Source organism: Sus scrofa, chromosome 6, assembly GCF_054392235.1.
Source record: "Sus scrofa isolate SSC_HxYL_T2T_F1_AM1 chromosome 6, Sscrofa_HxYL_maternal_Yorkshire_Landrace_v2.0, whole genome shotgun sequence".
NCBI classification, from domain to species: Eukaryota; Metazoa; Chordata; class Mammalia; order Artiodactyla; family Suidae; genus Sus; species Sus scrofa.
This window is the reverse complement of record NC_139388.1, coordinates 106063120-106087900: the sequence shown is the minus strand read 5'-3', so window position 1 is coordinate 106087900 and position 24781 is coordinate 106063120. Positions and strand designations below refer to the sequence as shown.

Below are 24781 nucleotides of genomic sequence, written 5' to 3'. Positions count from 1 at the left end.
CTGATTAAAGCATTTCATGAATTAATCTCTAATCTGGCCATTTTAATCTGCCATTTGTAGAGACATCCTGGACTCAGGCTGCAGGAAACAGTCACTAGGCAACACTAACAAAATACATCAGTCTTGGCAGGGGAAGCAAGAGGAAGACATAGATTCTATTACTCCAGAAATAAAATATCCACAATAGCCGTCTGACTAGGGAAATCACACCAAGTTATAGAAAACAAATGTTCTTGATGGAAATGTGATGTGTTCCAACAAAAAGAGCCTGCAACCTGGAATCCATGACCTCTTCTAGAAGAGACAAATAAAAAGCTTCCAGTGCACTGGTTGGTCAACACCGTCTACAAAGCTGAAGAGGAAAAGAGACCCAAACCCTAGATGCCCTTCTGCCTTGGACCAGGAGGTGGTGGGGGGGACAGACCGGATGGGGAAGGCGGGTGGTACTTCCTGAGGGAACGGCAGGGCAGGACCACAGCCCCGAACTGGATAGGCATGGGGTTGTATTATTCTCATTCGAAATTTTAAAAATATAAGAGAACTTTCTAGATAACACCCCCCTCCCTTCATAGTCATGGTACCTTAAAGATCACAATTGCTCAATATGCTAATGCGAACCTAGTCCTAATAGTCTGAATTTGTTCTGAGCAAGAGGATCAGTCATTCCGTATAGAAAATGTAATGCTGTGGTTCTTATCACTTTGTGTAACTGAAATTCTAAGGTACAAAAGAGCGAAAAGCCAAATTAAAGAAATAAAAGGAGAAATAGGGAAGTTCCCGTTGTGGCTCAGTGGGCTAAGGACCTGATGTTGTCTCCGTGAGGATGTGGGTTTAATCCCTGGCTTTGCTCAGTGGCATTGCCACGAACTGCAGCGTAGGTCGCAGATGCAGCTCGGATCCAGTGTTGCTGTGGCATAGACCTGCCGCCGCAGCTCTAATTTGATCTCTGGCCCAGGAACTTCCATATGCCAAGGGTATGGCAACAAAAACAAATAAAATAAAATGAGAGTTGGCAATGGAATGGAGGGAGAATCGGTCACAATGAGTGACAATACGTGATTACTTCTCAGTGGCTGGTCCCCAGGACAGCTCTGGCCCCGTCTGAGTAGTGCTGAGCCTCAATGGCATTTAGAAGTGACACAGGGAATGCTTCTCTATGCAGAATTTGACCTGTTTGAAGGTGACCCTCTCGACCATTTTCTCCACTGTGATGTCCCTGTGCGGTCAGGCCCATCCAGTTCACAAGCTGGAGGATGCCCAAGAGGGGCAGGGGCTGGGTGTATGGAAGCATCTGAGGGAAGGGTTGGGGGGGACTGGACGAAGTCCTCCCCAGCCCCAACTTAAAGGGTCAATGCTCCCCAGTGTCCCCAGAGCTCTGTTGTTACTGCCCCGCCCTCCCCCTCATTCATGGATCATCTACGGAATCTCATTCACTCCTACATGTGAATTAGTGTAAATATAAGGGCTCCCACAAAGCCCACCAGCCTGACCGCTCTTCCAAGTGCCAAATGATACTCCACGCGATAGCAGATGATACTTTCATATTTCAGACACTGCAAATGCAACAGGTTTAAATTAGATTCACTAACTGTCTTACAGTCCCTCAATCCAGAAGTCTGGACATCACCATCAGGGACTGTCTTTTACCACCACCTGTATCCGTCCCCACACATCTGATTAATCAAGTCTGCTCACTTTTAGGCTCATTCTTTAAGGTCCACTCTCTTCCCTCTGTCCCACTTCCACCGCCTTGGTTTCTGGTCCCCAAGCGTCTCCCGTTTGGCTCGATGCCATGCAGCCAAACAGCATCCTTGTTTCAAGATTCCTGTTCTTCAGTTACGACTTCGCAGAAATACACTTTAAAATCACAACTGGCCAAATGGCTCTCCTGAGTAAAGCCCCTCTGGAGGGCCCTATTACCTGCTGTGATTTCCCATCTCCTGGGGCAAACGCCTTGTATGGATAGAGTACTGGATACAGTGGATTCCACTCTAATGGTTAGTTAGGTTATGTTTGCTGGTACAGCTGACCTCAAGATGGGAGGTAACCTGGGCAGGGCCAACCTCATCACCTGAGCCATTAAACGTGAGCCCCTTTTCTCCACCTGGCAACAGAAGGGGATGGGCAGAGAGACTCTAAGGTGGAGGGATCTAAGGCAAGAGAGGTTCTTTGATGCTGAGACAGAAGGTGGGGGGGGGGCTCACAGACCAGAGAGTGAAGCTGGTGGCCTTGAATGATCCTGGCTAACAGACAGCAGGACAGTGGGGACCTCAGTCCTACAACCAGGAAGAAGCTATTCTACCAATAGCACTGAGAGGCATGATGATGGATCTTTCCCTCATCCAGTCTCCAGATAAAGATGTGATCAGTGAATAGTATGATTTCTGCTCTGTAAGACTCAGAGGGGAGGACTGGCCGAGAAATGTGAGATGATAAATATGTGTTGTTTTAAATGTCTCTAAGTCTATGGTAATTTGTTACACAGCAACAGAAAACAGATACATGCAAACAATACCCAACCTTGGTAGCAAGCCAAACCCATCCGTCCTAATGGGACATTGCCCTTCCTTTCCAGCCTCATCTGCTCCCTCATCTTCTTCTCCGTGCTTGCTTTACACATCTCCTTATCTACTCAAATTCTAAAGAGAATTATGTAAATATCCTGACTGTAATGAGAAGTATTCTCAAAATTTAAAAGACAAATATCATATGATATCATTTATATGTGGCATCTAATACAAGCTATACAAAGGAATTTATTTATAAAACTGAAACCAACTCAGAGATTTTGAAATCAAACTTACAGTTACTAAAGTGGAAACCATGGGGGGAGGGATAAATTAGGGGGGTGGGATTAACACATACCCACTACTAAGTAGAAAAGAGATAATTAACAAGGACCTACTGTACAGTATGGGGAGATATACTCAATATTCTGTAATAACATAGATGGGAAAAAAGAATGGACACGTATGTGTGTGTGTATAACGGATTCACTTTGCTGTGCACCCGAAACTAATACAACACTATAAGTCAACTATACTCCAATAAAATTTTTAAAAAATCTTGTGATAAACCATATCAGAAAAGAATATGAAAATTCTTAATAATTAATCAACTATACATCCATAAAATAAAAAATTAAGTGATTTTGGGGAAAAAATATGAATCATGTAAGCACATGTAAACAATAAGGAAATGGCAAAGATGAAACTTCTTTTTCTTTTTTGGCCATCCCACAGCATATGGAGGTTCCCAGGGCAGGGATCATATCCGAGCTGCAGTTGCAACCTAAGTCACAGCTGCTGCAATACCAGATCCTTCAACCCACTGTGCTGGGCCGGGGATTGAACCTGCGTCCTGGCACTGCAGAGATACCTTTCGCCACAGGGGGAACTCCAGAGATGACACTTCTCATCCTCCTAGTATAAGCTCTTTGTTGACAACATTACAAAGAAAAAAAATTAATGATGATCTTATTAGGTCTGACAAGACACTGTCCTTCTCCAGAAAAAGAAATTATCACCAAGAAGGCTTTCTGAAATCTGAACTGACGTTCAGTACTATTAATAAACAATCTTGCCTTAAGTGTATTTTTCTAAGAGATATTAGCTAATGATAGTTGTATCTGTATGTTACATAAAATCAATCCACACAAATGTAGTGGAATACATATATTAAAAGATAAATAAAATAAGTGACTGCCACTTGACTTAAATATCACTGCAGGAAAAGTCAGTCAGCATGTTCTAATAATTAATACCTATCTGCCAAAGAGCAGCTAGACATGTACTCACCCTTCCGAATAGCATGAACCACTGGTGAGGAGTCTTTGCTCAGAAGGAAGGATTAATAGCCAGCTAAAGACCTGGGGTCAGGCTTTTATACATCAGCCCTATTTCAAAACCTAGATCCTAGGAGTTCCCATTGTGGCTCAGTGGTTAACAAACCCAACTAGTATCCTTGAAGACTCGGGTTCGATCCCTGGCCTTGCTCAGTGGGTTAAGGATCTGGCATTGTTGTGAGCTGTGGTGTAGGTTGCAGATGAGGCTCAGATCCTGTGTTGTTGTGGTGTGGGCTGGTAGCTACAGCTCCTGCTGGACCCTAGCCCGGGAGCTTCCAACTGCTGGGGGTGTGGCCCTAAAAAAACACCAAAAAAATCCACCAAAAAAACCCCAAAACATAAACCTAGATCCTAAAGGAGGAAGAAGAATCCGGGAAATGTGCCTCAAATAGCCACTCCCAATTTCTTCAGTCAAGAAAATTCTCTCCCAGAGCAGAGGATCCATCTCAGCATGAAATGGAAGTGAGTTGAGTAGATTTCTAACTCGTTCCTATTGTATCCCTAGTTGTTTTAGTGAAACCCAGTGCATCACAGAACTCCTCAGATGCTAAGAGGCAAACAAATCCCCATCTTTTTGCAACAGAAGGAAAAATAGAGGATGACCTGCATTATTTTGCAAGACATCTAACATAAAACCAAATAGTATAGAAGCCTCTTCAAATATACTACTCAGAGTTTCTATGGAAGAAACTGGAACATACAGTTAAGTCAAGGCTTAGTGGAAGGAGAAAGAACGTGAAGGGACTTCTGAAGGGATTAAGCAAAAAGGAAAAGGGAGGCAAGTTTGTCAACCCCTTGTCTAGCAGACTCTCCTACACACCCCGAGGAGTTCATTAAATTACCGAAGCCAAGGACCACTGCCTCCTCACTCACCATAAAATGGGAGTCGGCTCAGAAGAGTGAGCACGGAAAGCCAGAAATGCAGTGTGTATAATTGTCTCCAGAACATATTCAGGCTTGTTAAACACCTCTGATTTCTGACACAACCACAACAGACCTTCAGCTGTATCTTCTGACCAATCTCAGCAAGTTCAAGCCAGGCAGCATGAGAAGTGCAAATTTCCTGTTTTCAAGGTCAGCTTCTTCGATCCTACCAAGCAATCCTTAAACCCAAGCATAGTTACTTCCTGTTCCTATTTCATAAGATCATTCAGCATTTCCCAAACTGCCAGATTAATGATTAGCTGATACAGAAACACTGGTAATATTCTCTCCAGGCTGAATGGAACCAATCTAGAAGTGCAAAGTCAAGATGAAATTCACTTTCTCAGACTTAAGAAATACTCTCCAGGACTTCCTGTTGTGGCTCAGTGGGTTAAGAACCTGACTAGTATCCATGAGGATGTGGGTTTGATCCCAGGCCTCACTCAGTGGGTTAAGGATCTGGTGTTGCTGTGGCTCCAATTCAACCCCTGGCCTGGGAACTGCCATATGTCACAGGTGCAGCTGTTAAAAAAAAAAAAAAAAAAAAAAGAAAGTACTTTCCACTTTCTAATATATTGTTAGGTGATACAAGAGCAAATCTCTAAATACTGTGGAGGCTATGATCCTGCGGGTTTGTTAAGACTTAACATTTTTAGAGCAGCTTTAGGTTCACAGCAAAACCAAAGGGAGGGTACAGAGTTCCCTCATATGCCCCTCCTCACAGAAACACACGTGCTCAGCCTTCCCATCATCAACACCCCCACCAGACGGCACATTTATTACCATCACTGAACTGACCACTGACCCAGCATAACACACCCTAAGTTCCTAATTGCATTACGGTTCCCTCTTGCTGTTGCACATGCTGTGGATTTGGACAAACGTATAACAACATCACCAGAGCACCAGACAGAGTGTTTTCCCTGCCTGAAACACCCTCTGCGCTCTCCCATCTCTTCCTCCCTCTTCCCACCCAACTCCTGGTCACCACTCATCTTTTTACTGTCTGCATAATTTTGCTTCTCCCAGAATATCACACAGTAGTTGGAATCACACAGCATGCAGCCTTTTCAGATTAGCTTCTTCCACTTATTAACATGCATTTAAGGTTCCACCATGTCTTTGTGGAGCTTGATAGCTCATTTCTTTACAGTGCTAAATACTATTCTACTTCCGGATTCTAACCCAGTTCACTCGCCTGTTTACCCACTGAAGGATCAAAGCAAATCTCTAAACAGCATGAAGCTAATGATTCCATTTTTATGTTAAAAGCCCACTACTCTCTAGACAGAGTGTTTTGTTCCTATTCTTACAGACACGGCCCAGAAGGATACGCCTAATGCTTTAAGATTAGGGACCTTTTCCAATCAACGAGCTACTGCAGGTCCAACGGGACTCCTGGCACCTGTAAATGCTGACCATCCACTCTCCTCCTCTCACAACCACCCAAGGATGAGGAAACACTTCAGGGGATGAATAACTTACAAATGGCAAACCAAGATGCCACCCAGGCTGATGGCACTATCACACGCTGCCTCCCACAGTTGAAATTCTTAGGCTCAAAACTCAATTCTTTAGCAAGTCAATTGAGACAAATCATTCCACTGCACAACAGCTCTCTAGTCAGATCTGCCGAGTGATACTTTGATAGATATTCAATGGTTAGGACACCTACACTTTATGAGTTTCATAAACACATTTTTAAAAGCCCAGGTATGAGTGGGCCTTTTCATGTAAAGACTTTGAAGGGATTCAAAGTAAAATGCGAGTTCAACACTTCCACCATTCAGTCTTGAATGGACCCTAATAGTTTGAGTCGTGCAGCAAAAATGACAGGGCAAGTGCCTTAACACAAGCCCCCAGCTGTCTAAGAAAGTTAAAATTTGACAAAGCTGAATCCAATTTTTAAATTAATTTAGAAGTTTTACGTGGTCCTCTGTTTACTGGAGCAATTACTGATACTCTGAGCATGTCTTCAGATACAGAATATTGGAGAGAATGAGAAAACATCAAAATATAAAGTCTTGGCAAGAATGATTAAAACCTTTGTCACGTACGGATAGCCCCAAAGGAGCTTGCATTTAAAGCTAAACACCCTATTCGTCTTGAAATTAGTGCCTAAACTAGCTAGAGTAATTTATTTACTGCCAGTAAATATTAGCCATGACATATGTGATACTAACAAAAAAAGCAGGAAAGGAAGCTATTCAATTTCACTAGGCAACATTTTAGCAGAGCTCGTCTCTGTATTTCACCATCAACTTCCCCATCTACTACCGAATTATTATTATTACCCGCCAACCAGCAAACCATACTGGACTGCAGTACTGCTGTGACAGTTTCCCCTTTTTCCTTTGCTATAAAAACACAATCATAGGAAGAGTATAACCACAAAAGGCATTCATGAATGCATTTAATATGTCCTTTTAAGTTACTACATTTTTCAAACGAAGAGCTCTGTTTTCACCTCTTTTCTCATGTCAATCAGACACTGGAGCATAAAGCGTACATGGCAGCCAAATCCTGAAACTAACTGCTGCCCGACTGTGTACACTTCCCTTTAAGACCAGGTCAACCGGTGTGTGGATGCTGTAAGCCCCATGCAAGCTGGTTCTTTGTAGCTATTTGTCCATCTAACAGGCCTTCAACATCATACTGTCCTCCAGGCTTCCTGAACCTCCCTGGGTATTTTGTTGGAATGTGTGTGTACACGTTTTGTGGGATGAACTAGAGTTTATGCTCTCCTCCAACCCTAGGACCTGTGAGTCTACCAGACTTTGGCTCTGTATTCAAAGAGGTCACAGGTGCTATTTATTGGCCTCGAAATTTGGAGACAAGGTCAAAGAACCTGCCTCTGAAATTGAGCAACAAAAAGGTGCTATCAAATTCCAGAGGTGATCAATCCATCGTTAAAGAAACTATGAAAAGATGTTCTAATTTTGTGGCTGAGACCAAATAGCCTTCTTCCTAAACTTTCTCCAGGGCCAAGATGTCGTCCGTGAAAAGAAAAGCATCAATTTAAATGCTAACTAAGGGGAGATGAGCTATAATCTTGAAAATTATAACCTGTCTTTCATGGGGGAAATGCTGTAATTATGAAATGAACTGGCAATTGGTCTGGAAAATTGGGGGGAGAGGGAAAATCACTGTGTGGTGAAAACTATTTCTCTCCAGAGGGATGGCCAGGGTCCTGGTTGAGAGTCACCTCTCCACTCTGAGCAGGACAGTGTGGTACCTGTACCAGGTGCTTCAAGTCATTCTACCTCAAGGCCAAGAGCTGAGTCGAGGCTGGAACTCCGTTCCCTACTCCACTCTGAAGTGCTTCTGCATGACACCTCTCCAGCTGTTTCCCCTTCTTGGTCAAGATAAAAAAAAAGTTGTTTCCAAGTTCCACTCTTCACAGAGTATCTTTTTTTTTTTTTTTTTTAATTGAAGTATAGTAGTGGATTTACAATGCTGTGTCAGTTTCAGGTGTACAGCAAAGTGAATTGGTTATACATACATCCTACATCCATTCTTTTTCAGATTCTTTTCCATTTTGAAAGGATATTGAATATAGTTCCCTGTGCTATACAGTGGGACCTTGTTGATCTATTTTATATACAGAACTGTGTATCTGTTAATCTCAAACTCTTAATTTATCCCTTCCCCCGCCTTTCCCCTCTGGTAACCATAAATCTATTTTCTATGTCTGTGAGTCTATTTCTATTTTGTAATTAAGTTTGTTTATATAATTTCTACTAGATTCCACATCTAAGTGATATCATGTGGTATCTGCCTTTCTCTGACTTTACTTTGCATGATAATCTCTAGGTCCATCATATTATTGCAAATGGCATTTCATTTTTTATGGCTGCATAATATTCCATTGTATGTGTGCACCATATCTTCTTAATCCATTCTTCTGTTGATGGACACTTAGGTTGTTTCCATGCCTTGGCTACTGTGAATACTGCTGCTGTGAACACTGAGTTGTGTGTGTCTCACAAAGTATCTTATTTCATGATGGTGCAGGCAAAAGCAAGGCCTTGGTGATCACTTTGAGAAATCAGGTTTAAGAAGTCTTGAGAAGAGACATCCTTTCCATGGAACCTATCTCTTGGATAAGATCTGCTCAAAATCACAACCTTTTGTTTCCAGAGAGGTCTAATTAATCTCCTAATTAATCCCCTTCAGGCCAGAGTCAAGCCACCAGCAGAGGGGTGGGAAGGAGATGGGGAGGAAGGAAAAAGAAGGAAAGAAGATAAGGTGAACAGAGCAAGGGGCTGGGGTGGCCTTGTTTCCTTCTTCTAACCCCAAAACTACATGCACAACTAATATAAGAATATAAAGTATAATGTGAAAGCTTAATCACTAAATTTAGAAAAACTGATCAATGTGATGTCAAAGCTTACAGAATTCAAAATAGATGATTTAAGAATTGAATGATTATTCAATCCTTTGAAAAGCAGAGCTTCCTCCTTCTTTTCCTCTTTTCTTCCTATGATTTCACAAGTCCATGCTGGTGGTAAATATTGTATTTCAGTTTCTTCCTTCTTCTGCTACAGACTTTGGACATTTTCATGCCTCCATCAAGAGTGCTCTGGAGCAGAGGGCAGATCTGGGCTCTAGCCCTTGCCAGCACTTTCCAGGCTGTGCGCCCTCAACTGCTCTGGGCCTTTTTCTTCCTCATGAAATGAAGCAGGAGACAAATTTCCCTCTGATGTCCCTTCCAGGTCTAAAACTGTGACTCTATCAGGAGGACAATGCCCCATCGAAGCTTAAAGTCTTTGTCTCATTTGGTTTTCAGTGCCTGGAACATAGCAGGTCCTCAAGAAATACTATATCAAAGCCTCAGCAAAATTAGGAAAACCTCTCAGCATCTTTTGCACACTGGATGGTGTTAGTTCTAGGGACTAGAATTGTCGTAAACCAGAAAAAAAAGAAGATGCATGAAGAAAAAATCACAATTAAAACTCAATGATGCACTCCCTTGTTAAAAACTGTTGCAGGCCCTTCAAGACAAATTGATCAATGTCTTCTGGAAAACACAAAGATTTTAATGAGATGCCTGGTGGAGACAATACCGTAAGAGATTTTTGGAAGCTGTAATAAAGGTCTATGTCTAGGAAGGAGGCTGAAAAAGCACACTGGTACAGACTGTCCTGTTCTGGGACCTGGGCCAGCTTAACCCTATGTGAAGGGGGGGCTGTGGCTGCTATATAAGGGATTGTCTGCCATCCACCAAGCTGGGAAATGAGGAGCGCTTTGGACTAAAGTATGGAAGAATTACCTTTGCTTCTGGTGCTAGGGCTGACCAGGAGTGGGCGTGAGCTGGCACCAAGCATGTGCCAACAGGATGATGCTGATGAGGACTCAGGAGCAAGGTTTCACTCTGTCACCTCTAAGAAGAGGACTTGGAGTAATAGGTATTCTTCCTCTCCCCAAACCCCAAGATCAGGAACAAGACAAGGACGCCCACTCTCATCACTTTCATTCAACATAGTTTTCTAAGTCCTAACCACAGCAATCAGAGAAGAAAAGATATAAAAAGAGTCCAAATTAAAAAAATAAAACTGTCAGTTTGTGGGTGATAGGATGCAACACACAGAAAATCTTAATGACACCACCAGAAACTATGAGAGCTCATCAATGAATTCAGTCAAGTTGCAACATACAAAATTAACATACAGAAACCTGTTGCATTTCTATACACTAACCCATATTCTTTGTTTTACATGCGCTTTCCCCAAACCTCAACTTAAGCCTAAACCCAGGTGCTTAGGGGACCTATTTCTGGAGAGGCAGCCATGAGAGAGAAAAAGAGAGAGAGAGAAAGGGAAGGACCCTCCCCATGAGCCCATGGGCAGGTATCAGTGGCTGACCCATCATTTCCTAAGGCCACAGACAGAGTAGAGGAATTGAAAAGATTTGTTTATAGAGCACGTGTGAAAACTCTCAGAGGTCACGTTGGGAAGATTCCGAAGAAGGCAAATTGCAAGCGAGTCAATTAGACATAAAAATATCAAGTATAACCTGACACTTTAATCACAGGATGATAAGGGTGAGGAAACCTGGACTCTTCTTAAGCCTGGAAGATCACTTTCTTCACAGAATAGAAACTGCACACCTACTATGTAAACGTAAACGTCAGCCACTGTGCTATACGAAGCACAAGGGTAAGTAAGACACTGCTGGCCGGGGCAGGGACGGCCACACACACATACACACACGCTTGGCTTACAGAGCTCCTGTACCTGAACTCGGGGCGTGGATGTTCATTTGATCAAATCAGCGCCCAAAGTGGTGCAAACACACGATGAGAGAGTGAAGAGGTAGGGGAACAGCAAAGTGAAAAAGCAAACCTAGGGTTTCGGCACCAGCTGTTAGAATGTAAACATGTGGGAAACAAATCTCCCATCAGGCCTTGACATCAGGTGTCAGTCGGGAGTGAATGCAAAAAAAATCCCCAGGGAGAAAAGAAGACCTTCTTCTTTTTTTTTTAAACTGAAGTATAATTGATATACAATGTTTTCTTGTTTCAGGTCAATAGGAGAGTGATTCAGTTACACACGCACACAGCACATATTATTCGTTTGTAATAATGCTAAGGGAAAAGAATCTGAAAAGGATTGTTATCTCTGACATACAATCACCCCGATGCGCGGAGGTACTCAAGTTCAAATTTACTCAGCTTTCAAAACACAACCCACAGTATAGGGGTTTTGCCTGGTGATATGCCAAAAGGTTTTACTGGTTTTATTTCTTGTTTTTAACCTCCATATTGTTAACAGTGTTCACTAGACCATGCCTACACTCATGAGGGTCTACTGGTTTGCTACTTTTTGAACATGAAAACCAAAGAGAAAAGATTGAACAATTTTAGCAAAAGAGTCTGTTTTTCTTAAATCTTAACGAAGCCAAATCTGAACGCCCTGGGAAGACTGAGCGCTGACCAGGTGAGGGAAGTAAGAAGGTGCGCGGTCACGGTCCTCATGTGTCCCTGTTTCCATGGTTGTACCAGAGAGTCATCGCGCAAGGAACCTGACTTAATTAAAGCCCGTCCACGGTCTCGAGTCCCCCGGGGGCACTGATCTCCAGGCAGGAAAGCTACCACTGCTAGAACAGGTCACTGGCTGCAGCCTGCGGCAGGTGGCTTCATGCGGCAAGACACACAGTTGAGCAGAGACCCACTGAGAGGTTAAATTGGAATTTTCATGATTACGCAGAATCAAAAGCTCTGCCTTTTCAGTTTCTGAATCAACAAGACTTTTACTGGTTTGAAAAAAATTCCTATTTTTACTTTTGTACAACTACGAGTTCTTGTAATCCATGAAAGGCGAGAGGTGCTCTATTCAACTTCCTGAATTACGGCAATTCTATGTGCTGTCCAGTCAAGAACTTCTAAAGAGATTACAAGGCATTTTAATCATGTATCCTCCAGAGCTGGGAAATTCAGACACTGAATTCGTTTTTTTTTTCCAGCCAAATCCCACTGGAGGGAATACATGAAACAGAAGCATGGTTTGGAAAATTAACTGACTCAAGGGCAAAACAGGGCATTTGGAAATCTTTTAAACAGTCCTTTCCTGACCAAGCACATTTAGATTTGACTGTGATAAATTCTCTTATCCTCTCTGGTTCCTTGGAAGCCTCTCTGAATGGCAGCAAGAAGTGCCTGTTGGAGTAAACTCCAGGGTTTACGGTGGTGACTGGATTCCGGCCTGGGGACCCTGAATAGGACTCAGCCTTGGAGCCCATCAGCCAGCAGGTCTCTGCAAAGGCCGAGCCTGGGGGTGTGGTGGGCAGGCTTTTAAGATTTCACTGCTGCAGTGAAGCAGCTTTTGGATCTGCCCCAGTCTGAATTCAAATGCCTCTCCAGCGTGGCTAAGCCAGGGGCATCTTCCCTTGGAGTTCTGGCCCCGAGTGGATGCACGTGGGGCTCCGAAGCACTCAGTTTCACTTGCTGGTGAATCTGCAACATGTGGGGCTCCGGGGTATAAGCCCAGGTCCCCGCCTCAGAGAAACTCTGGAAAGGTCCACCTCCCCCGCTTTGGCAATAATGCTCCAGAATCCTCTACCTGTCAGGCTTCTAGTGGAGAACTAATCAAACTACCCCTGAAAATGGCTTAAAAGGTAACTATGTGCAACAGCACATCTATATTATGAAATAGGGACTCCAATTTCAAATCAGATCTGAACTGTTATCCTAAAACAAAATCAGACTGGATGAGAATAAGAGGAAACATTTCTAAATGGATGGTCATCAGGTAATTCACTGTAGGCTAATCGCACTCAGATGAGTCCAAGAACCCAGAAGGCACGGGACTCAAATAAATTCATCTATTGCCTGTGAAAGGGATATTTTCTGTCTATTTTCTCTTTTAAAACGCATGTTCAAGAGATAGCAACAATCAGAGTTTCTGTTGTGCCTCAGTGATTAACGAATCCGACTAGGAACCATGAGGTTGCGGGTTCGATCCCTGCCCTCACTCAGTGGGTTAAGGATCCGGCATTGCCGAGAGCTGTGGTATAGGTTGCAGACTCGGCTCGGATCCCGCGTTGCTGTGGCTGTGGTGTAGGCCAGAAGCTAAAGCTCCGATTGGACCTCTAGCCTGGGAACCTCCATATGCCGAGGGAGCGGCCCTAGAAATGGCAAAAAGATAAAATGAAAAGAAATAGCAACAATGATGACAAACTGGCCACAAGTTTCTTGTGTTCCTTAATGGTTCAGTGAAAGGAACAAGAAGGAAACAGTAGTATTAGCAATTTCGATGGGGTGGGGGAGGGGGGAGGCTCAAACTACTTAAGGTTTTTTTCTTATACTTTACTCATTATAAGATGTTTTTACATTAATACTAATAATCAAGACTACGAGTTTGAAAAACGATTGAGGAAAAGGTCTCTCAAGTGTAAAATCACTGATTGCTACAATACACCAAGCCTATTGCTGGAGGGAAATTCGAAAAATTCAGCACAAAACCTGGGGGTGGGAATTGAGGACTTAATAGGTGTTCAGTCATTGCCCCCAGGGAGCAGAGGCCTCTCCCTCTTACTCTCCTGGGTCCCTGTAGCACTTCTGGGCCAGGGGAGAGGCTACCTCGTATTTTCAAAAGGAAAGAGAACTAGGCTGTTCTCTTCCAAGGGGTGTGTATGTGTGTGTTGGCGGGGGTCCTTTGTAGGCAACTATAATTTCTCATGCTAAAGTAACGGCAGAGCTGAGACTTGCTGATTTTGATGGCAAAATAACGAAGGCATTAAATAAGCCAAAGGGAAAACATCTAGGCATAGAGATTTAATTAAAATTAAATGTCTTTCTGATGCTTTATTCAATGCAAAACAAAATTATTCCCATGACTGTTTCCTGCATTCTGTTCTTCATGCACCTACAAGTGCACGTGATGGTAAGAGGAGCTGGGGAGGTGAGTCTGGCTTCATCAGTTCAGAGCTGCCTCTTCTCTCTGTTGAGTCTCAGAGCAGGAGGGGCATAGGGAGCGTTCAGGTCTGAGATGCATCTATGCTTTCTGCTGGAATCCTCATGGCAGAGTGCACATCACTGAGAGGTTGATGGCAATCATTTGTATTATTTTATTGGTTTTTTTTTTTTTTTTTTTTTTTTTTTTTTTTTTTTTAGTGCTGCACATGTGGAATATGGAAGTTCCCAGGCTAGGGGCTGAATTGGAGCTGCAGCTGCCGGCCTACAGCACAGCCACAGCAATGTGGGATCCAAGCCGAGTTTGCGACCTACACCACAGCTTACGGCAACGCCGGATGCCTGATCCACTGAGTGAGGTCAGGGGTCGAACCCATGTCCTCACAGATACTAGTTGGGTTCGTCACCCACAGAGTCACCCCGGGAACTCCACTTGACAGCAATCATTTAACACTTTCTTTTTTTTGTCTTTTTGCCATTTCTTGGGCCGCTCCTGTGGCATATGGTGGTTCCCAGGCTAGGGGTCGAATCGGAGCTATAGCTACCAGCCTATGCCAGAGCCACAGCAACGCAGGATCTGAGCCGCGTCTGAAACCTACACCACAGTTCAGGGCAACGCCAGATCGTTAACCCACTCAGCAACGGCAGGGATCGAACCCGCAACCTCATGGTTCCTAGTCGGATTCATTAACCACTGCGCCACGATGGGAACTCCCATTTAACACTTTCTTTTTCTGCTCATTTAACATCTCACTTCCTGTAACTTCTACCTTAGTTTTACCTTCTCTACATTGACCCAAAATGTTCTAACATTCATTTACAATCTTTCCAGATAACTGGAAGGAGCCGCCCTGTCTCCTCCACATCTTATTTTTTCCATATTCCACACATCCTATTTCTTGAATCAGTCCTCTTGGGAAGGTTTCAAACCACTCAGCATCCTCTAACTCTCTGCTGATCAGACTCAAGTCCAAGTTCATTATTCTTATTATCTTAAACAGCTACCGTTTATCAAGAATCTGCTATATCCCAGAGAGTGTCAAATAAATTATGTGCTTTAATCTTCTCAATAATGCCTTATTTCACTCTCCCTTTTTCTGTTAGGAAAATGAGGCTCAGAAAGTTTAAGAAATTCCTCGAAATCACACGGGCTACACACAGACAAGTCGTTTTTCACCCCTGCGTCCCCACACCCCAGTCTGGTGGTTGGGGAGTGAGCCTTGGACGTGTGAATTATACAAACTGGAGCCTTCCCACCTTCCACAAACCAGACACTGCACCTGATGGGCGCCCCCTGTGAGCAAGAACCTGCCTGACAGCCACACCGCACTGCTGCTTCCCGCTGGGTTTGTCATCAACTTAAAGCCAAAGATGAGTTTGACCCCAACTGTTATAAATCCGCTGCCCCAGCTCCAAACCCATTTCTATTTTTCACTTGACCTTTAAAAATAAAGCTTTATCTCCTTTCCTGTTAAATGCTATCTTGCTACTTAGCTTCCGTGTTCACCACGGCCGCTTCGGAAGAAACCTGGATTCTGACACAGGGGCTGTTATTCCCTTTGAAAGCTCTTAGCACTTGGAAAACTTGTTCAGGTGTGTGCCTATGTGCCTTCACCCCAAAACGTGGATAACAACGCAGCTTATTTTATGTATTTATTTTCTTTTTTGGCCGCCCTGCGGCATATGGAGTCACCAGGCCAGGGAGCAGGGATCATGTTCGAGCCATACTTGTGACCTACACGGCATCGGCAGCAATGCCAGATCCTAACCCACTGTGCCTAGCTGGGGAGCTAACCTTCATCTCAGCGCTCCAGTGGGAGCTCCACAACTCAGTTTAGACCAGAGTGACAGCTAAAGGACAACTTCCCTAGAACCAAGGTTTTCAATCTGTTTACCTAGTAGATCCTGTGACCCTTGCCAGCAAAGCTTTACTTCCCATAGTTTTAATCTTAAAAACAAGAGGCACTTTGAATTTGCTTTTTCAAGAAGCACCACACAGCCACCTTAAGAACCATGTCACCGATTTATATTCTGCTGGTGAGGATTCGTGTGTCCCAGGAAACTGGTGCTCTTAAGAAAATATCAAATTCGTAAAAATATTTCATTGCAAAGGAGAATGGCTGACGAACATCGCTGCGCCACTCAAAATGTTCGCGGTGACATTAAAAGTAACACCAAATGGTACCCAAAGTTAATTAGAAAATAAAAATGCTATACTGAAAAATAGATTAGCTGGAATGGATTCGGAGCACGGGGCAGAAATTAAGTTTAGCAAAATGAGCAGCATGACGCATCCTCAGTCAGCCCTGAGGTATTTATTCTCCCAACACGAAACACTATCAGTTTTCTTCTGGAGTTTTCTGAGAGCTGTGACTAGAGGACTGTCAGGAAACCCTATTTCTTTCACTATATACATACAATCAGTAGAAAGCCTCGCCTCAAAGTTAAGGATAAAAGCTTTTGCTGACCTAGATCAATTTTTCCAGAAGATGAATCCACAGTGGAAAAATTCAATCGTACCCAAGGTTACAGAAGAGCTTTAAGCAGCACAGTAAAACCTGGGTAGGGATACATTACTGTATCTCTCCATTTTCAGAAGAAACATCTCCATCAATAACTGAACACTCTGGGCTAAGAAATTAGCCCAAATCAAGGCCAGCAAAATGCAAGACATGGGTCTGTGCATGACAAGCCTTAGGTGGGGTCCTTGAAACACACACTTTACTCCCTAAATCAACCCACCAATATTTGTCAGGTTATAGAATGATGAAATCCTCTAAATTAATACATGATAGACTAAATCACTTTTGATCTAAGAGCCTATTTTCAAAAAATATCTTTTCTATGTTCCTGCAATCTGTAATAATTTAGTAACCCAACCCCACTCACATCCTAAATGACATCAACGTGAAACGGATCTGAATCTTCTGTTCCAAGAAAAGCACTGGTGCATGAGTGAATCACACAAAACGTAAGAAATGATAACGGAGGTTGTAGGCAGAGAAAGCAGAGATGAGGGAACTTGTAACGTGGCGAATCACGTGGCCTTGCTGCTGGCTGTGTCCTGAGAAAAGAGGACCCCAAATGCATGACCACACACAGACGCACGACCAGCAGAAGAGGGGGCTGGCAGAGGCATGCGGTGGGTGGGGCTGGCACAGAGGGATGTTCGGTGTCCCCTAGGACCAACGGCAGGGGCTTGAGGTGGAAGAACAGCTCTTTGAACGACCGTGTTAAACCTGCATAGCAGACCCGTTCCTGCAGCCTGCGTCCACGCCCTGCCAGTGTTCTCAGACACTCACCAAGCACCCATCTCCACTGCTCTTGACAGCCTGCGTTGCTCTCATTTGTGAACTTGGTCTTGCCAAACATCTCTGAAGAAGGTCACCCGACTGCCCCTTCTCTCAGAGGCATTTTTGTTTTCAGAGGAGCAAACTCACGGAAGCTGCAAGACCCACCACCATGTGCATGTTCCAAATTACTCATCCTCTAAGCACGAAAAGGACATTCACGGTTCCAATTACCCTACCATTTCTGTGTACAGAAATCTACAGCTCTGTTCCAATTAACCACTTGGCCATAAGTCATGCAAAGAGAAAAGGTAAAATTCATTTCAATGATAGCTCACAGCCAGAATATTAAAGAAAACTGGATTTTTAAGGCCTCCAAAAAAATGTTTTTCCTACCAGGGAAAGTATTAGAAATTTCTTTTTCTCGAGACAATCACATTTCCCTCTTGATTGTAACATTTTGGGGACTTTATAAGTATATGCAGTAATTTGATCCCATTAGAGACTTTGGAAATAATTTTGTACTTAGAAACTGGGTCTGAGTAATTTTCCAGAGTTCTGGAAAAGCAAAGCAGCATCTTGCAGGCTTTATACCAGTATGCCCTAGCTCTCGGTATCTGAGACAGAAAAGTTTTCGAATATACACTTGCCTCTACGTCACAGGTGTATTCCGATCCATCCAGAAGTATCACTTTGCACTGCATGCTTTTAGGCTTTTTGACAATCTTTAATGGAGAGCGAGATAGTTTACTGCTAGATGATTTCTGAGAAAGTTTATCGTCTTCGAATTGCTGATACTCAAGCTGTTTGGCAGCGGCGGCAGCAAACTCCCGTTCCTTGTCAGTGACCTGTGAAAAGCAAACAATGCACAGTCTTCACGGCAAGACAGGAAGGACATATTGCATCACTCAGGTCAGGCCCTAAGAGATCGCACTAGAAACAGGCTTCCCCATTTCGTAAAGGATGAGAGACGCCTGAATTAGGCTTTTAGGAATGGATACACACAGACAAATACCTAGAATGCTAACAGTTACACCTAAGTAACGTCTTTTTTTTTTTTTTCCCCTAGGGCCGCACCCACAGCACATGGACGCGGCATATGGACCCAGACTAGGGGTCTAATCAGAGCTGTAGCCGTCAGCCTACACCACAGCCACAGCAATGTGGGGATCCAAGCCACATCTGTGACCTATACCACAGCTCATGGCAACGCTGGATCCTTAACCCACTGAGCAAGGCCAGGGATCGAACCCGAAACCTCGTGGTTCCTAGTCAGATTTGTTAACCACTGAGCCACAACAGGAACTCCAACTTCTCCTGCTTAAAGGTTCCCATAGGACCTAACTTCATTGAGACTCAAGGACTTACATTAGAAGCACTGAATTATTAGCAAAGGCCATCAAGATTCCATGAGCAAGAGGATACAATAGGTTTCCAACTTTTCAAAAAGGCACTGGCTCTCAAAGTCAGAGAGCAGACTGGTGGTTAGCAGAGGGGGGAACGGAGGGAAGGGTAGATTAAAAATTGGAGATTAACAGATACAAACTTCTACATGTAAAATAAACAACAAAGACCTACTGGATAGCATAGGGAATTATATTCGAGATCTTATAATAACTATAATGGAAAAGAATCTGAAAAAAGAATATGTATATATATGTGTATACCTAACACATTATAAATTAACTATACTTCAACTGGAGGGAAAAAAGGCACTGGGAAGTATAAGTCTTGAAAATAAATAAATCAGAATTCTCTCGTGGTGCAGAGAGTTAAGGATCCGGCATTGTCAGTGCTGTGGCTCAGGTTCGATCCCTGGCCCAGGAATTTCTCTATGCCACAAGCGTGGCCAAAAAAAATTAAAAATTAAAAAAAACATTTAAGATTTAATCTAATGTATTCTGCTTTTCTCATTCACTGAATCCTCCCATATTCCATGACCCAGAACTGCCCTACAAACATACCAGGTATCTTATAAACTGTAAGGTCTAGAGAGCTTCAAGTATTAACCTTCTTAGTAATTTTACAATTGTTAAAATATTTGATTTAGCTCTCAATCAATTCAATGAAGCCAGCAGCACTGAAATTCATTACAAAGTAATCCCTTAAGTCTGCTTCCCCCCCTTCACTGTAATGAGCCAGTCTAAGAAGAGATCAAATCTGTCCAAAAGCTTTAATCTGCTTTCAAATCACAACAGTGCAGTCCAAGCTAGATTCAGAACTGCAGAGGATGGCCTAGGGGACAATAAAACTCTCTCTTGAGTCCTTGGAAATCTCCCTCGGCACTGCTCTTCAATGACTCTTTTTCTGTTCCTCTTCTTTCTACTCAAGGACCACCAATGCACATTCGACCCACTTCCACTGGTCTGCAAATACACTCTGGAAGTCCAAAGGAAGATATGATCCAAGATGCAGTTTGGGCCTCTTGAATAAGTATGAAATATCCTCTCTCGTGAATATACTACCAACCTGGTGGCTAAGGTACGTGAGCTGGAGCATAAGACCATATTGACAGCTTCAAATTTTCTTTTTTAATAGTCTCTTTAATTTTTTTTTATCTTTTGTCTTTATAAGGCCACAGCTGCAGCATATGGAGGTTCCCAGGCTAGGGGTCTAATCGGAGCTGTAGCCGACAGCCTACACCAGAGCCACAGCAATGCCAGGTCCGAGCTGCGTCTGTGACCTACACCACAGCTCATGGCAACGCCGGATCCTTAACCCACTGAGTGAGGCCAGGGATTGAACCCGCAACCTCATGGTTCCTAGTCGGATTCGTTTCCACTGCACTACAATGGGAACTCCAACAGCCTCTTTAATTTTACAACACTAACTGCAAAGCTATTTTTGCTGTGCTATTGACTTAAACAATGGGGGAGGGGGGCGGTGGTTGGGGCACTGGCCCTCCAAGCAGTGGAAATCTGAGTCTGACTTATAGTCAGCCCTCCATACCTGTGGCTCCACATCTGAGGATTCAATCGACCCCAGAGCATGCAGTACTGTAATATTTACTATTGAAAAAAACCTGCTGCTAAGTGGACCCTTGCAGTTCAAACCTGTGTTGTTCCAGGGTCAGCTGTATTTATTTTGGATTTTAGGAAAAGACTTCTGCTTTTTACAATGGCATTTTCTGTCTTGTTCTCCATCCACAAGATGACTAATAAAGTCCTTTCCTCCACTACCTTGCCCTTCTCAAGGTGATGTCTTGAGAAGTCTTCAGAATAAAAAGACACCAACTTTCAATGAAACTAGAACATACCCTCACACCACACACGAAAATAAACTCAAAATGGCTTAAAGACTTAAATATAAGACAAGACACCATCAAACCCCTGGAAGAGAACACAGGCAAAACATTCTCTGACATCAACCTTTCAAATGTTTTCTCAGGTCAGTCTCCCAAGGGAACAGAAATAAGAGCAAAAATAAACCAACAGGACCTAATCAAACTGACAAGCTTTTGCACAGCAAAGGAAACCCAAAAGAAAACAAAAAGACAACTTACAGAATGGGAGAAAATACTTTCAATTGATGCAACTGACAAGGGGTTAATCTCTAAAATATACCACTCAACAGCAAAAAAGGCAAAACTCAGTGGAAAAATGGCAAAAGACCTGAATAGACTGTTCTCCAAGGAAAATATACAGATGGCCAACAAGCACATGAAAAAATGCTCAACATTCCTGATTATTAGAGAAATGCATATCAAAACTACCATGAGATACCACCTCACACCAGTCAGAATGGCCATCATTAATAAGTCCACAAATAACAAATGCTGGAGGCGGTGTGGAGAAAAGGGAACCCTCCTGCTCTGCTGGTGGGAATGTAAGCTGGTACAACCACTACAGAGACCAGCATGGAGATATCTTAGAAATCTATACGTAGAACTTCCATATAACCCAGCAATCCCACTCTTGGGCATATATCCAGACAGAACCGTCCTTGAAAAAGACACATGCACCCGCATGTTCACTGTAGCACTATTCACAATAGACAAGACATGGAAACAACCCAAATGTCCATCTGTAGATGACTGGATTAAGAAGATGTGGTATATATTCACAATGGAATACTACTTGGCCATAAAAAAGAACAAACTGCAGCAACATGGATGGAACTAGAGACTCTCATACTGACTGAAGTAAGTCAGAAAGAAGAAAGACAAATACTGCATGATATCACTTGTATCTGGAATCTAACATACGACACAAATGAACCTTTCCACAGAAAAGAAAATCATGGACTTGGAGAACAGACTTGTGGTTGCTAAGGGGGAGGGGGAGGGAGTAGGATGGATTGGGAGCTTGGAGTTAACAGATGCAAACTATCGCCCTTGGAATGGATATGCAATGAGATCCTGCTGTGTAGCACTGGGAACTATGTCTTGTCATTTATGATGGAGCATGATAACGTGAGAAAAAAGAATGTATACATGGATGTATAACTGGGTCACCATACTATACAGTAGGAAAAAAAACTGTATTGGGAAATAACAATAAAAATTTTTTTTTTAAATTAAATAAATAAAAGACACCAATTTGCTGAGAGAAGAAACCAAGAACAAACTGAATAACCAACTTCAAAGGCCAAAACAGTTAATAAGGCAAACCTCAGCTAAAATGAGTAAATGAAAGAACCCCTACTCTGGCAACTTGGGGGCAACTTTTTTGACTCTTAGTCTTTCCATATCAAAGAATTAATACAGAGATAAACTCATTAATTTTGGCCTTAAACTTCATAAGGTAGTTTAAGAAGTTTGGTTAAGCTGGATAACTATAACATATATTTGTAAGAGTTTTATAATTTATATACAACTTTTGCCCTTTTAACTTGCATTTTCATCCCATCAGAGGCAAAGTCAACAGAAGCTACATTTTTACCTGGAATCAACTTTATGCATTTAGGGAATATGAAATTTTGTTTCTCCCCTACTAAAATAAAAGTCTGCATGAGACTAAGCTTACTGGTTGCTTGTATGTCAACACCAGAAGCATCTTAAACCACCACTGTTCAAAGGGAGGCCTCTTTTCTAGAACCCTTGAAACAGGAATCCATCACTGAGACGTTTATATAACTTTTAAAACAACTTTAACAATTCAAGAAGAGCAAACCAAATACCTCCAGCATAATGTCAATTGCAGTCACACCATGCACGACAATTTAAAAATATGGCTATCAGCCATTTTAGCAAATCTTCTATTTCATTTAATCCTCATAAAAGCTCTGGGGAAAAGAGCCCTTATTTGCACATGAGGAGAAAGGCACAATCTTAAGAAATTTTCTCAAGGTCACCAAACCAATAAACTGGAATCCAAACCCAGCCAAGGCCCACGCTTTAACTGTCACTAATGCCGAAGGGAACCTCACTGAATCACCAACATCACGGGACTCTGAGGGTGATTCCAAGAATTGGAGGGTGGGAGAATCTTCAGAAAATTATCTTTTCTCATCTCTTTGTTTTTTTTTTTTTTTAATGAAAAAGCTGAGGCCCAGAGGACATGATAGAGTTCTGAGACTCCAGAAATAAATAATCAGGAAAGAGGCAAAACTCAAGTCTCGTGACTCTGCATCTAGTCACCTTTCCCTCCAGTGGCTTAGTGTCGCTCCTCTTCACTTCCGAACAGCCGGGACTACAGAACCTCATGTCCATTTTATAGGCTGGGTCTAATACATCTGTTTAATCACATCCGGGTACAGAAACTCTTCCTTCTCTACAATTATCCCCCAGGTTTATGTTTATGTCATTTCAGGGTTAAGAAGAAAGAATAGAGAAAAATCCAGTCTCGTGATTTCAAATTTCTAGATTTTGAAAGATTTAAAAATAAACCATTACCATCATATAGCCACAGAAAAGAAAGATAAAGGAAAACCATGATGACAACAACAGCTCCTTAGATTCTGTTTGACAAGCTGAAGGATAACCCCCAGCTCCTCCATCACCAAAGATCTGAGATTAGACAGAGCATCTATTTATAGAGCATGAAAATGAATGCCACCCTTTATACAGTTTAAAAGCAGAACTTATACTCTGGGAAAAGAAGATCATGAGGCTGTATACATACACTTTAATGTTACAACAATGTGTTGTGTTTTCCAAAGATAAGCTGACTTCCTATCTCGTCTTTTAACATCTAGAAAAATCTACTGTGATACAAATACTTCCAACCTAGAAAAGGTCAATCATTTGCAGGGACTCCCAGATTTCCTTAACCCATATGAGTCAGTCCTCTAAAACTTGTCGACTCCAGGCCTCAGGTTTCCAGCCAAAGAAATTTAAACATGGATTCATTCAAGGCCTGGGTATAAATCATGCTTTATATTTTGTATGAAAACTTTTAAAAGGAATAACCACAATGTACGAGACAACTTAAACACATTTAGGTAATAGCACTGAAAATGTACCGGTACGTGGGAGTGGCAGAGACAGGTTTTGAGCACCCACTACAAGTAGCTGGCAACAGTTAGGGTCAGAGGGGCCCCTGAGAAAAATCTCAAGAGCTGGAACCTCTAGACTTGAAAAAACAATCATGATGAGAGCCACCAGTGTGGTGTCTAGCCTCCCTGTAAACCCAGATAAAACCACCGAAGTGCAATCCAGATTCCAGCGTGAGTTTAAGTGCTTTGATCAAAGGAAGGCGTTACCAAGCAAGGCGGTGGAATGCCATTCACTGATTGCCTTAAAATAGCCAAAGTTTCCATCTGCTAGGGCCGGAAGGGGCCAAAAGATGGCCTGTGGTGGTTCGCTCTAGTGCTAAGACACCACAGTCAGAGCAGAGCCTGGAAAGGCTCAGCAAACATGCTGCAAAGGGTTTTCTGGGGATGTTGGCAGGTTGGGCAGGGGGGTCCGGTCTCACCTCCTTCCTCACCGGCGTGCTGTGTGCTGCCGCCTCCTCGAACTGCTCCGGCGCTTGGGGCTGCTCCTCGGCGCCCGGCTCGGGGCCCGGCTGACCCCCCGCGTGCCCCTGCGGCCCCGCCGCCTCCTGGGGCTCAGCCTCCTGCTCCGGCTTGGATTCCGAGTCTGATCCTGATTCGGTCGTCATGGTCGATTGTTCTGCAAACAGAGAGAGCAGAGGTCCCATCGTTACCTCTCCCAGGGAAGGAAAGTAGGAGAAGACAGTGAAAAGGTGAGGAGAACCAGCACAGGGAAGATGGAGAAACGCTGGGAACAAAATGCAACCCCACTGCAGGTGCCTAACGGCCTTGTCAAACTCGCCATGAGGATGGTGCCCAGGGACGGTTCAAAAACCAACATTTAACGGGAAGTAAAAGTTGATCTGGAATCATCATGGGTTCTACCCCTGTTAGATTTCT

The 24781-nt window shown here is 43.1% G+C and overlaps 1 protein-coding gene across 50 annotated transcripts in view; it reads right to left on the bottom strand.

Moving 5' to 3' along the window:
• The window catches only part of EPB41L3 (erythrocyte membrane protein band 4.1 like 3), a 191296-nt gene that overhangs the window by 75753 nt on the left and 90762 nt on the right, over positions 1–24781 (bottom strand). For all 50 annotated transcript variants that reach the window (XM_084964216.1, XM_084964219.1, XM_084964220.1 and 47 more), the window contains exons 2-3: positions 24325–24521; positions 18121–18318 (exon numbers count right to left, since the gene is read on the bottom strand). In XM_084964216.1, the coding sequence (XP_084820342.1) occupies positions 18121–18318; positions 24325–24521 (395 nt within the window). The remainder of the gene's footprint in view (positions 1–18120; positions 18319–24324; positions 24522–24781) is intronic.